Source organism: Nerophis lumbriciformis, linkage group LG07, assembly GCF_033978685.3.
Source record: "Nerophis lumbriciformis linkage group LG07, RoL_Nlum_v2.1, whole genome shotgun sequence".
Taxonomy (NCBI): domain Eukaryota; kingdom Metazoa; phylum Chordata; class Actinopteri; order Syngnathiformes; family Syngnathidae; genus Nerophis; species Nerophis lumbriciformis.
In genome coordinates, this window is record NC_084554.2 from 56,934,658 (window position 1) to 56,949,154 (window position 14,497).

The 14,497-nt window shown below is 42.9% G+C and overlaps 1 protein-coding gene across 4 annotated transcripts in view; it reads left to right on the forward strand.

The window, feature by feature from the left end:
- Positions 1 to 14,497, forward strand: part of wdr37 (WD repeat domain 37) — a 69,498-nt gene that overhangs the window by 35,974 nt on the left and 19,027 nt on the right. For 3 of the 4 annotated variants that reach the window (XM_061964841.2, XM_061964839.2, XM_061964840.2), the window contains exons 6-10: positions 5,715 to 5,853; positions 12,410 to 12,481; positions 12,549 to 12,593; positions 12,664 to 12,740; positions 12,805 to 13,039. In XM_061964841.2, coding sequence (XP_061820825.1) covers positions 5,715 to 5,853; positions 12,410 to 12,481; positions 12,549 to 12,593; positions 12,664 to 12,740; positions 12,805 to 13,039 — 568 coding nt within the window. The remainder of the gene's footprint in view (positions 1 to 5,714; positions 5,854 to 12,409; positions 12,482 to 12,548; positions 12,594 to 12,663; positions 12,741 to 12,804; positions 13,040 to 14,497) is intronic. The other variant, XM_061964842.2, reaches the window with a different exon arrangement.

Below are 14,497 nucleotides of genomic sequence, written 5' to 3' on the forward strand. Positions count from 1 at the left end.
TTGAAGGCCACTATCAGAGCAACCTGGGCTCTCATAACACCTGAGCAGTGCCAGAAACTCATCGACTCCATGCCACGCCGCATTAACGCAGTAATTGAGGCAAAAGGAGCTCCAACCAAGTATTGAGTATTGTACATGCTCATATTTTTCATTTTCATACTTTTCAGTTGGCCAACATTTCTAAAAATCCCTTTTTTGTATTAGCCTTAAGTAATATTCTAATTTTGTGACACACGGAATTTTGGATTTTCATTTGTTGCCACTTCAAATCATCAAAATTAAATGAAATAAACATGTGAATGCATCAGTCTGTGTGCAATGAATAAATATAATGTACAAGTTACACCTTTTGAATGCAATTACTGAAATAAATCAAGTTTTTCAAAATATTCTAATTTACTGGCTTTTACCTGTAAGGACCTATTGTATTTGTAAGGTTTTATTCTTTATTCTTTATTCTTCCGCCGCCACATTAAACTGTAATTTGACCCACTTAACATGCTTCAAAACTCACCATATTTGACCCACACATCAGGACCTGCGAAAATTGCCTTTTTAAAAAAAAAACCGAACCACAAAACTCAAAATTGCGCTCTAGCGCCCCCTAGGAAAAAAAAAACTAGACTGCCTGTAACTCCCACTAGGAAGGTCGGAGAGACATGAAACAAAAACCTCTATGTAGGTCTGACTTAGACCTACATTTCATAATAGTACATTGTCGGACTAAAATCAACAGGAAGTTGGCAATTCCCCCTTCAAGACAAAAAAAGTACTAAAAACAGTAACTTTTGCCTCTTTGAGCTGTAATTTGACCCCCTTAACATGCTTCAAAACTCACCAAACTGAACACACACATCAGGACTGGCAAAAATTGCGATCTAATAAAAAAACCTAACCCCAAATCTCAGCAATTTTTTAATAAAACGCACAAAAAACTGCTCCTCGGAAGAAAAAAAATGACAAAACTGCCTGTAACTCCCACTGGGAAGGTCGGAGAGACATGAAACAATAACCTCTATGTAGGTCTCACTTAGACCTACATTTCATAGATTGACAACCCCCAGCAAAAATCAACAGGAAGTTTGCTATTCCCCCTTCAAAACAAATTATTTGTAAAAACCGGTCACCTTCCTTCAAAAACTATCTCCTCTGAGGAGAGAGATTGAACCCTTGTGATTACAATGACAGAAGCGTTTTTTTTTTCTAACTGCTCCGGTTTTGATTTTATGAGCCTTCAAAGACCCGCTGCGCTGATGCTGCTGCGCTGCTGTTTTTTTAAGATGGCTGCTTAAAAGCAGGAAGCACCAACGTGCCCACACAATGCAGACAAGGTAGGTACACTAGACAAAAGTCTTGGGACACTTCAGACTAAAAGTAGACAAAAGTATTGGGACACTTAGGACTATCACTGGACAAAAGTATTGGGACATTTAGGACTAGCACCTGCCAAATATGCGGGCCCGACCAATGCTGCTTGCAGCTTTAATCTTTATTCTCCTTTCTAATGAGCTCCATTTTATTAAAAAAAACATTACATTCTCTATGATTATTATTCATTACTTTTGCCACTTCAATATGAATTTCATGTACAGTTTACACATTCTTTATACTTCAGTTATTATTAAATGTTTCCAAAAACTCATTTTGCTGAAGGCATGGAGTGGAAGATAAGTCATTATTAAGTAGATCCACTAGAAACCTTGGTCCCCTCCAAGGTTTCTCATTGTCATCCCAGTGGGTTGAGTTTTTCCTTGCCCTGATGTGGCATCTGAGCCCCGGATGTCATTGTGGCTTGTGCAGCCCTTTGAGACACTCGTGATTTAGGGCTATATAAATAAACTTTGATTGATTGATTGAGATGAAATTCTTTGCTGATGTTTGGTCTCTCCAGTTGCAAAATAGAAACAAGTTCAGTCCTCTCAGCTCTAAGATGTCTTCTCAGTGCTGACCTGCACAAGGCAACAACTCACTTATGCTAAATGGTTCCTATTTGTGACGACACCTGAGTGGTACCCAGAGTGTGACATCATACGTCACATTCACACACTGAAGGCATGGAAAGGCGCTAACTCACCTGAGCCATCAGGAGCAAGGGTGAAGTATCTGATCGGCCCATGTCCAACATTCTTATGATCAAGTTGAAGTGTATGTATAACATGTGCTTATAACAACAGCGGTGCTGTCAAGGGATTCAGAAGTAGCAATTCATTATTGTCAGGTTCAAACACTGATGACATCTATTAAACAGACAAGAAGCAAGGAATCATGCAGAGACAGAGTTCAATTTGGCTCAATGAGGAGAGGCGTTATTGGGCTGTACTCTAGTTACAGATCCAAATTAAAGCTGCAAGCAGCATTGGTCGGGCCCGCGTGTTTGGCAGGTGCTAGTCCTAAGTGTCCCAATACTTTTGTCTACTTTTAGTCCGAATTGTCCCAATACTTTTGTGTAGTGTACCTACCTTGTCTGCATTGTGTGGGCACGCTGGTGCTTCCTGCTTTTAAGCAGCCTTCTTGAAAAAAACAGCAGCATCAGCGCAGCGGCTCTTTGAAGGGTCATAAAATCAAAACCGGAGCCGGTATTAAAGCTCTTTCGATAACTTTTAATCAAAAGGGTTCAATCTCTCTCCTGTGTTAGTTTGAAGCCGAAACGACAAACACGCTCAGAGGAGATAATGTTTGAAGAAAGGTGACCGGTTTTTACAAAAATGTTGTGTTGAAGGGGGAATAGCAAACTTCTTGTAGATTTTTGCTGGGGGTTGTCAATTTATGAAATGTAGGTCTAAGTGAGACCTACGGAGAGGTTTTTGTTTCATGTCTCTCCGACCTTCCCAGTGGGAGTTACAGGCAGTTTTGTCATTTTTTTCTTCCGAGGAGCAGTTTTTTCTCCGTTTTATTCAAAAATTGCTCTAGAGCGCAATTTTGAGATTTGGGGTTAGGTTTTTTTTATTAGATCACAATGTTTGCCAGTCCTGATGTGTACGTTCAGTTTGGTGAGTTTTGAAGCGTGTGAAGGGGGTCAAATTACAGCTCAAAAAGGCAAAAGTGACTTTTTTGTCTTGAAGGGGGAATTGCCAACTTCCTGTTGATTTTTGCCCGAGGATATATAATTATGAAAACTAGGTCTAAGTCAAACCTACATAGAGGTTTTTGTTTCATGTCTCTCCGACCTTCCTAGTGGGAGTTACAGGCAGTCTAGTTTTTTTTTTTTCCTAGGGGGCGCTAGAGCGCAATTTTGAGTTTTGGGGTTCGGTTTTTTTATTAAAAGACAATTTTCGCAGGTCCTGATGGTGAGTGTTGAAGCATGTTAAGTGGGTCAAATTAGTGCTCAAAGAGGCGGCGGAAGAATAATAATAAAGAAAGAATAAAACCTTACAAATTCAATAGGTCCTTATGTCCCATTGCATAAGGACTCCCTGTGGGAGTCCTTATGCAATGGGCCATGCGGGCCCTAACTACGCTCTAAAATCCAGCCCACGTGCTTCCTCTATTTATTTGGGAGGTCCGTGGTTACGTCACTGAGGCTGTCGCTGAGGGAAGGGGGGTAATCTCAACAGCCCCAGTTAGACACAATAAATGATTATTCAGAAATGCAAATGTGCAGACACTCGTGACTTCGCACCGTCTCTGCTTTGTCTGCGTCACGGTACTCGATGTTCGCCCTCGGCAGTCAACAGGCCGATTCTGGAAACAAACACTGATACAAGACGAGTACAACTTCAGCACAATTGATAATAACTATAGCAACGGCCTTTAAGCATAGAAAGAGTTGTGTGATAACTTACACATAATTATTCAAACATTTATGATCTATTAATATTTTATCTAATTAATCACTTTTGACTAAACCTGGTGTATTTTAAATTAAATTCATTAAAACATGTTTATTAAACCAAAATTAAATACACGTACTTTAACACTGGGAAACACTTTCATGTGATGTGTTGAAAGATGGGACTAACACACCTGGCATGGAGGTGTGATCAGTGCACCAATCTCTGTGGAAGACCACCACTTTACTACCTCAACGTTTATTTCTACAGCCCTGAATCCCTCGTGTCTCAGAGGGCTGCACAACATTGACAATAACAACAAGCTGGTCGGTCAGTGTGGAAATGTTGACGCCAACAAGCATACTAAGTAAAGATATAGAAGCAGAAATAAGTCAATATTGTCCATCCATCCATCCATCTTCTTCCGCTTATCCGAGGTCGGGTCGCGGGGGCAGCAGCCTAAGCAGGGAAGCCCAGACTTCCCTCTCCCCAGCCACTTCGTCCAGCTCTTCCTGTGGGACCCCGAGGCGTTCCCAGGCCAGCCGGGAGACATAGTCTTCCCAACGTCTTCCTGGGTCTTCCCCGCGGCCTCCTACCGGTCGGACGTGCCCTAAACACCTCCCTAGGGAGGCGTTCGGGTGGCATCCTGACCAGATGCCCGAACCACCTCATCTGGCTCCTCTCGATGTGGAGGAGCAGCGGCTTTACTTTGAGCTCCCCCCGGATGACAGAGCTTCTCACCCTATCTCTAAGGGAGAGCCCCGACACCCGGCGGAGGAAACTCATTTGGGCCGCTTGTACCCGTGATCTTGTCCTTTCGGTCATAACTCAAAGCTCATGACCATAGGTGAGGATGGGAACGTAGATCGACCGGTAAATTGAGAGCTTTGCCTTCCGGCTCAGCTCCGTCCTCACCACAACGGATCGATACAGCGTCCGCATTACTGAAGACGCCGCACCGATCCGCCTGTCGATCTCACGATCCACTCTTCCCCCACTCGTGAACAAGACTCCGAGGTACTTGAACTCCTCCACTTGGGGCAAGATCTCCTCCCCAACCCGGAGATGGCACTCCACCCTTTTCCGGGCGAGAACCATGGACTCGGACTTGGAGGTGCTGATTCTCATCCCAGTCGCTTCACACTCAGCTGCGAACCGATCCAGTGAGAGCTGAAGATCCTGGCCAGATGAAGCCATCAGGACCACATCATCTGCAAAAAGCAGAGACCTAATCCTGCAGCCACCAAACCAGATCCCCTCAACGCCTTGACTGCGCCTAGAAATTCTGTCCATAAAAGTTATGAACAGAATGGGTGACAAAGGGCAGCCTTGGCGGAGTCCAACCCTCACTGGAAACGTGTCCGACTTACTACCGGCAATGCGGACCAAGCTCTGGCACTGATCATACAGGGAGCGGACTGCCACAATCAGACAGTCCGATACCCCATACTCTCTGAGCACTCCCCACAGGACTTCCCGAGGGACACGGTCGAATGCCTTCTCCAAGTCCACAAAGCACATGTAGACTGGTTGGGCAAACTCCCATGCACCCTCAAGGACCCTGCCGAGAGTATAGAGCTGGTCCACAGTTCCACGACCAGGACGAAAACCACACTGTTCCTCCTGAATCCGAGGTTCGACTATCCGGCGTAGCCTCCTCTCCAGTACACCTGAATAGACCTTACCGGGAAGGCTGAGGAGTGTGATCCCACGATAGTTGGAACACACCCTCCGGTTCCCCTTCTTAAAGTCAATATTGTTCATTATATAATAGAAGATGACCTGTTTAATAAGTGTCAGGATGTTCTCAAAGAAGACATGATGATGTTTCCTTCTCAGTTTGTCGCCAATCATTCTTCCTCATCAGGCTAGCATTCTTAAAGTGGACTTTGCTGAAGACAGATGGATGCTGACCCCGTTTCTCTCCTCGGTCTTCCCACTCAGATTGTGTCCAGCTTCAAGGCCACCGCAGGGTCCAGGGCTGTGTGTCAGCTGCAGAAGGAGTATGTCGGCCATCGTGACGGCATCTGGGACCTCAGTGTGACCAGAACTCAGCCAGTGGTTCTGGGGACCGCATCAGCAGGTGCACAACATTACTATATACATATATACACATGTATATAAATATATATATATATATATATATCTACTAGGAAAACGGATTGGTTAGTTGATGCATCACAATTGGGACGTAGTTGACAAGAGAAGTGTCCATATATTCATTAGGGCCCGCATGGCCCATTGTATAAGGACTCCCAAAGGGAGTCCTTATGCAATGGGACATAAGGACCTATTGAATTTGTAAGGTTTTATTATTATTATTCTTCCGCGACTTTGCGCTGTAATTTGACCCCCTTAACATACTTCAAAACTCACCAAATTTTACACACACATCAGTAATATACGGCAAAACCTTTTATCAAAAAACCAAACCTCAAAACTACGGAAAAAAACAAACTAGACTGCCTGTAACTCCCACTAGGAAGGTCGGAGAGACATGAAACAAAAACCTTTATGTAGGTGTGACTTAGACCTAGATTTCATAATAGTATATTCTCGGGCAAAAATCAACAGGAAGTTGGCAATTCCCCCTTCAAGACAAAAACGTACTAAAAACAGTCACTTTTGCCTCTTTGAGCTGCAATTTGACCCCCTTAACATGCTTCAAAACTCACCAAACTGAACGCAAACATTGTGATCTAATAAAAAACCTAACCCCAAATCTCAAAATTGCGCTCTAGAGCAATTTTTGAATAAAACGGAGAAAAAACTGCTCCTCGGAAGAAAAAAATGCCTGTAACTCCCACTGGGAAGGTCAGAGAGACATGAAACCTCTATGTAGGTCTCACTTAGACCTACATTTCATAAATTGACAACCCCCAGCAAAAATCAACAGGAAGTTTGCTATTCCCCCTTCAAAACAAATTTTTTGAAAAAACCGGTCACCTTCCTTCAAAAACTATCTCCTCTGAGCGCGTTTGTCGTTTCGGCTTCAAACTAACACAGGAGAGAGATTAAACCCTTGTGTATAAAATAACAGAACAGTGTTTTAATACCTGCTCCGGTTTTGATTTTATGACCCTTCAAAGACCCGCTGCGCTGATGCTGCTGCGCTGCTGTTTTTTTTAAGATGGCTGCTTAAAAGCAGGAAGCACCAACGTGCCCACACAATGCAGACAAGGTAGGTACACTACACAAAAGTATTGGGACACTTATGACTACCACCGGACAAAAGTATTGGGACACTTAGGCCGAAAACTGGACAAAAGTATTGGGACACTTAGGCCGAAAACTGGACAAAAGTATTGGGACACTTAGGACTACAACTTGCCAAAAGTATTGGGACACTTGGGACTAAAACTGGACAAAAGTATTGGGACACTTAGGACTAGCACCTGCCAAATACGCGGGCCCGACCAACGCTGCTTGCAGCTTTAATTATTATTATTCTTCCGCAACTTTGCGCTGTAATTTGACCCCCTTAGCATACTTCAAAACTCACCAATTTTTACACACACATCAGTAATATACGGCAAAACTTTTTATCAAAAAACCAAACCCCAAAACTCAAAATTGCGCTCTAGCGCCCCTTAGAAAGAAAACTGCTTATAACTCCCAGTACGAATGTTGTAGGGACATGAAACAAAAACCTTTATGTAGGTCTTACTTAGACCTACTTTTCATTAATTAATTTCCTCGGGCAAAAATCAACAGGAAGTTGGCAATTCCCCCTTCAAGACAAAAATGTACTAAAAACAGTCACTTTTGCCTCTTTGAGCTGTAATTTGACCCCCTTAACATGCTTCAAAACTCACCAAACTTAATACACACATTAGGACTGGCAAAAATTGCCATCTAATAAAAAAACCTAACCCCAAATCTCAAAATTGCGCTCTAGCGCAATTTTTGAATAAAACGCAGAAAAAACGGCTCCTCGAAAGAAAAAAATGACAAAACTGCCTGTAACTCCCACTGGGAAGGTCAGAGAGACATGGAACAAAAACAAAAAATTTGTTTTGAAGGGGGAATAGCAAACTTCCTGTTGATTTTTGCTGGGGGTTGTCAATTTATGAAATGTAGGTCTAAGTGAGCCCTACATAGAGGTTTTTGTTTCATGTCTCTCCGACCTTCCCAGTGGGAGTTACAGGCAGTTTTGTCAGTTTTTTCACCCGAGAAGCAGTTTTTTGTGCGTTTCATTAAAAAATTGCGCTAGAGCACAATTTTGAGATTTGGGGTTAGGTTTTTTTATTAGATCGCAATTTTTGCCAGTCCTGATGTGTGTGTTCAGTTCGGTGAGTTTTGAAGCATGTTAAGGGGGTCAAATTACAGCTCAAAGAGGCAAAAGTGACTGTTTTAGTACTTTTTTGTCTTGAAGGGGGAATTGCCAACTTCCTGTTGATTTTTGCCCGATGATATACAATTATGAAAACTAGGTCTAAGTCAGACCTACATACAGGTTTTTGTTTCATGTCTCTCCGATCTTCCTAGTGGGAGATATAGGCAGTCTAGTTTTTTTTTTTCCTAGGGGGCGCTAGAGCGCAATTTCGAGTTTTGAGGTTTGTTTGTTTTTTAAAAATGTAATTTTCGCAGGTCCTGATGTGTGGGTCAAATATGGTGAGTTTTGAAGCATGTTAAGTGGGTCAAATTACAGTTTAATGTGGCGGCGAAAGAATAAAGAATAAAACCTTACAAATTCAATAGGTCCTTATGTCCCATTGCATAAGGACTCCCTTTGGGAGTCCTTATACAATGGGACATGCGGGCCCTAATAATAGCATATAACAACCTGTGTCGTGTATTAACTGCAACCTTTTATTAAATACAACACACGAGTAGAAAGACTAACTCGTCCAGTCAAACTCACTCCAATAAAAACTTGTCCTATAATTCAAGTGCTAGAATTGTGAAAATGTAATAATGGACCGTAGTGTGCAATATGAATATAAGATTATTAAAACTTTACAGCGACAGAAAATGATGAGGTGTAAATAATAAAAATGAAGCAATAGTCCAGAATGTGCTTTGTTTGATAAAACGGTGTTGAAATATGTCAGTGGTAAAGATATATTTCAAGATGAAATAAGTAAAACAAAGCACTTCATCTCCTAATAGAATAATTCATACTTGCCAACCCTCCCGGATTTTCCGGGAGACTCCCGAAATTCAGCGCCTCTCCCGAAAACCTCCCGGGACAAATTTTCTCCCGAAAATCTCCCGAAATTCAGGCGGAGCTGGAGGGGGCGTCCATGCGGACCTGAGTGACGTGTTGACAGCCTGTTCACACGTCCGCTTTCCCACAATAGAAACAGCTAATGATCGAGGTCGAGTTCTTGGTTTCTTATGTGGGTTTATTGTTAGGCAGTTTCATTAACGTCCTCCCAGCGCGGTAACAACACACAACAACAGCAGTCAAGTTTCCGTCTACCGTAAAGCAGTTGGTCTGCCGTAAACAGCAATGTTGTGACACTTTTAAACAGGACAATACTGCCATCTACTGTACATGCATATGTGACCCACCCATAATGTGTCACATTTTTGTGTTGATTTATTTAGTTTATTTTGTGGTTTGAATTCGTTTTTGGAGCTGTCGTTACACATTTATCAGTATTCACATTGGTCAGTAGGGCGTTTCTTCCCAATTGAATGCTATCACCTGCAGACCGGAAGTGTCTTGTCATTCTGATGAGAGCGACCGGTCTGTGAACAATTGAAACGTCCTGTGTGCTTTTTCCTCCTGCATAACAGGTTAGTTTTGGTGAATCAACTCACTGAATAATATCCATGTGATCTTTATAAGTTTAAGTACACATTCTGATGGTGGAGCCTAACTCTAAAGTGTTTGTGAGTTGTAGTTTGTATTTGTGAATGAATCCAGTGCACAGCTGCAGTAATCAATACAAAATGGCGACGTGAGTGCGCAACGTTTATATAGGAACTTCTGATCCTAATTCAGACTCCCAAATTAGAGCTCCCGTTTTCTTATTGATTTTACAATGTATATTTGTATAATGTGTGTGTTCTGAAATAGTGACAGAGAATAGAACAAGGATGGACAATTCAACCCTTAACTCAACAATGAGTAGATGAGTGTTATGTGTGTGTATAAGTGTAAATAAATGAACACTGAAATTCAAGTATTTCTTTTATTTATTTATATATATATATATATATATATATATATATGTATGTGTGGGAAAAAAATCACAAGACTATTTCATCTCTACAGGCCTGTTTCATGAGGGGGGTTCCCTCAATCATCAGGAGATTTTAATTGGAGCATTCACATACCATGGTTTGTATAGGGCACAGAGTGGGTGGGTGCAGGCTGGCGTAGGGGCGTGGTGATTGGCTCACGTGTTACCTAGGAGGTGTTTCCGTCTGTGGCGGCATGCTGTTACAATTTCGCTGCGCTTGTTGAGGGATGACAGGTCTGGACGGTAGATAATAAACAGTTTCTCTTTCAAGCATAGGTTGCATCTTATTATTATATATTGTTATTATTTACCGTCCAGACCTGTCATCCCTCAACAAGCGCAGCGAAATTGTAACAGCATGCCGCCACAGACGGAAACACCTCCTAGGTAACACATGAGCCAATCACCACGCCCCTACGCCAGCCTGCACCCACCCACTCTGTGCCCTATATAAACCATGGTATGTGAATGCTCCCATTAAAATCTCCTGATGATTGAGGGAACCCCCCTCTCATGAAACAGGCCTGTAGAGATGAAATAGTCTTGTGATTTTTTCCCCACACATACATATATTGCGCTCTACTACGGTATCGAGCACTATTTTTTGGATAACCTTATTAAGACATATATATATATATATATATATAGCTAGAATTCACTGAAAGTCAAGTATTTCTTATATATATATCTTAACCACGCCCCCAACCCCACCCCGACCACGCCCCCAACCCCCACCTCCCGAAATCGGAGGTCTCAAGGTTGGCAAGTATGGAATGATGTCAAACATGAAATGTCATTATTTTGCTCACGGGCACTAGAGCAGTGTTTTTCAACCTTTTTTGAGGCAAGGCACATTTTTTTTTCATTAAAAAATATGGAGGGACACCACCAGCAGAAAATGTTAAAAAAATGAAACTCCACCAGGTCCTCCTTGTGACTGATTTTGAGTCTGTTGGTGTTTTCCTGTGTGTAGTGCTTTAGTTTCTGTCTTGCGCTCTTATTTTGGTGTTTTCCTGTAGCAGTTCCGTGTCTTCCTTTTCAATCAATCAATCAATCTTTATTTATATAGCCCTAAATCACAAGTGTCTCAAAGGGCTGCACAAGCCACAACGACATCCTCGGTACAAAGCCCACATACGGGCAAGGAAAAACTCACCCCAGTGGGACGTCGATGTGAATGACTTTGAGAAACCTTGGAGAGGACCGCATATGTGGGTAACCCCCCCCCCCTCTAGGGGAGACCGAAAGCAATGGATGTCGAGTGGGTCTGACATAATATTGTGAGAGTCCAGTCCATAGTGGATCCAACATAATAGTAAGAGTCCAGTCCATAGTGGATCTAACATAATAGTAAGAGTCCAGTCCATAGTGGATCCAACATAATAGTAAGAGTCCAGTCCATAGTGGATCCAACATAATAGTAAGAGTCCAGTCCATAGTGGGGCCAGCAGGACACCATCCCGAGCGGAGACGGGTCAGCAGCGTAGAGATGTTCCCAGCCGATGCACAGGCGAGCGGTCCACCCCGGGTCCCGACTCTGGACAGCCAGCACTTCATCCATGGCCACCGGACCTGTGCCCCCCCCCCTCAAGGAAAAGGGGAGCAGAGGAGAAAAGAAAAGAAACGGCAGATCAACTGGTCTAACAGGGGGGCTATTTAAAGGCTAGAGTATACAAATGAGTTTTAAGATGGGACTTAAATGCTTCTACTGAGGTAGCATCTCTAATTGTTACCGGGAGGGCATTCCATAGTACTGGAGCCCCAATAGAAAACGCTCTATAGCCCGCAGACTTTTTTTGGGCTCTGGGAATCACTAATAAGCCGGAGTTCTTTGAAGGCAGATTTCTTGCCGGGACATATGGTACAATGCAATCGACAAGATAGGACGGAGCTAGACCGTGTAGTATTTGAGCGCTATTCCCCGCACCTGCTTTGTGGTTAGCAAGCCAGGCTATTTAAGTTGTTGCTATTCTTCTTTGTGTGGACATTGTTGCTTTGCCATGTCATGTACGGATGTGCTCGGTGCTCCACGCGCCGCAAGTTTTTGCTGTCGTCCAGCATTCCGTTTCGGTTGACTTTGTCCTTTTACATAGCCATCCCTATGCTTCATTGCCTTTTCCTTTCCCTTTTGTTCATCTTTGGTTGAAGCGTTACATCCCTTTTTACCTGCATATTGGGATCACAGTTCTACACAGCACGGACACTAAGGAACGGCACAGTATTTACAGATTATAATGGAGCAATTGGGTGAAGTTGCATAGTTTGCCATGGCACACCAGACAATATCTCACATCACACAGTGGTTGACAAACACTGCACTAGAGGACATTCTTACCTCCAATTGAGTTTCCATCTCCTGCTGATGTTTCTGCTCCGTGACTTTGATGTGAGAGCCTTGAATGGATGAGGTGTTGTGGATCAATCTAAGTAGCAATGACTTCCCAGATCATTCAGCCCTGCTGTGGAGTATCGAGACTGGAAAGTGTCTGCTGAAGTATGCTGGCCATGCAGGATCAGGTAGCCTCCATCCTTTGCTCTTTACCCTCCGGTGACTTGAACATCACTTTCCTTCATCCCTCCACAGTCAACTCCATCAAGTTCCATCCCACGGAGCAGATGGCCCTGACAGGTGAGGACTTCCATCTTTTGTGTTAGTGCTTGTAGTTCATCTCCGTGTGGCGCCTTGTTGACGTGTCCAGCCTCCGGGGACCAGACGGCTCACATCTGGCGCTACATGGTGCAGCTGCCTGCCCCCCCGCCTCCAGCAGATGTCAGTGTGAGTCCTTCACTTCTCCCCACCTGGAACATGCTTGGGGAAATGACTATGTGCGCTCCTTCAGGCCCCGTGTGAGGAAGACCAGGACTCCTCCGACAGAGAAGAAGGCGAGGTGGACGGCGAGGGCCCGTGCGAGGTCCCCACCATCCGGGTGGCTACGGCAACACTGAAAAGCCACCAGGGTGTGGTCATCGCCGCTGATTGGTTGGTGGGCGGCAGACAGGTGGTGAGCGCCTCTTGGGATCGTGCTGCCAACCTGTATGAGGTGGAGACGTCCGAGCTGGTGCACACGCTCACTGGTGAGCAAACACATGACGTCACCAACATCTACTTTTCCTTGGAAAAGGACAAAGATAACCAGAATGTAAAGTTGCACATAGTCAAGACTAGCAGACAGATTATTATTATTCATGTGGTCATCAGTTCATGTCAACATTACACTGAAGTGCATAGCAGACACATAAATACAAGTACACTTCCTCACTAAAGAGGCTGAAGTGTATTAAGTCTACCCTTTCACTTTCACATACCTGCCAACTACTCCGGTTTTCCCGTAATTAGTACGGTTTTCATCAACCTATTCCGGGTTACGGTTGCAGTGATAAAAAAATACGGTTTTTCATTAATTTAAAAAAAAAAAATGGGTGAAAACTACGCGAATTGCACCAAGATTTTTCCGATCGGACACGGAGGAATTAGCGATGTAAAAGACCACGTTGGGACAAAAAAACACAAGTCTAATGCCGTTGCTAGCGATACAAGTGGAAAACTTTCAACGTTTTTCGTCGCCCAAACAGATTCTTTGGATGTGATAAATGCCGAAGTTTTATTTACGGAGGCAATAATTGAGCATGGACTTCCAATCGCACTGGCTGATCACATGGGACGGTTAAATGTTTGTAATGCAACCTTTAAAAATCATTACGCGGTGATCGCGGTCCCAAAAATAAACTTTTCTTGCATGATAATGTCCAGAAAAACTCACTTTATATTACTATAGAGTCCTTTTAACGAATGAGTTGGATGGTTTATCACAAACCTTAAATGAAAGAAGTCCTTTGTTCTCCTGCACCATGCATGCGCTTTGGCCTTGCTTCGTGTTTGGTGCGCAATCCTGTCGGCTGTATTTCACAGCACGTCTTTGACAACTTGAAGTGGCATAAAACATTTAAAACAAAGGGGTTATAGGAACAATCACTTTCAGTGTTTTATGCCACTTCAAGTTGTCAAAGATGGTATGCTGGTGCCCGACTGCCACAAGTGGAACAAACATTTGAAACAAAGGGGTTATAGGAACAATCACTTTCAGTGTTTTATGCCACTTCAAGTAAACTTATCATAAAGTTACCATATCATTTTTGCAGTATGATCAATCTGATAGAATAAATTTGGATTTTAGCCACAAAAAGGTAATGACACCAATGTTATCTATTGGAATTGTTTAGTACTGTTATACTGTTAAAAGTGTTTATACTATTTATGCTTTCAAGTCCAAGTTGAAGAAATCTTGTTAAATGTTGACAGCATAACTACCAAAATACAGAAGTATGTCCTTAATATTTTTGCAGTGCTATTTCTGTTGAAAAGTTCAAATGATTACATTAGAGATGTGATGTGCCACTTTTCAAGTGTCTGATGGCTTCAATTCATTTTCTTTTTTTTTTTATTCTTTTGAAAGGCTTACAAAAAAACTACATTTGAATTGTAATTCCATGCTATTGACAGGACTATTAATTTTAATGAAGTTAGCTTACCAT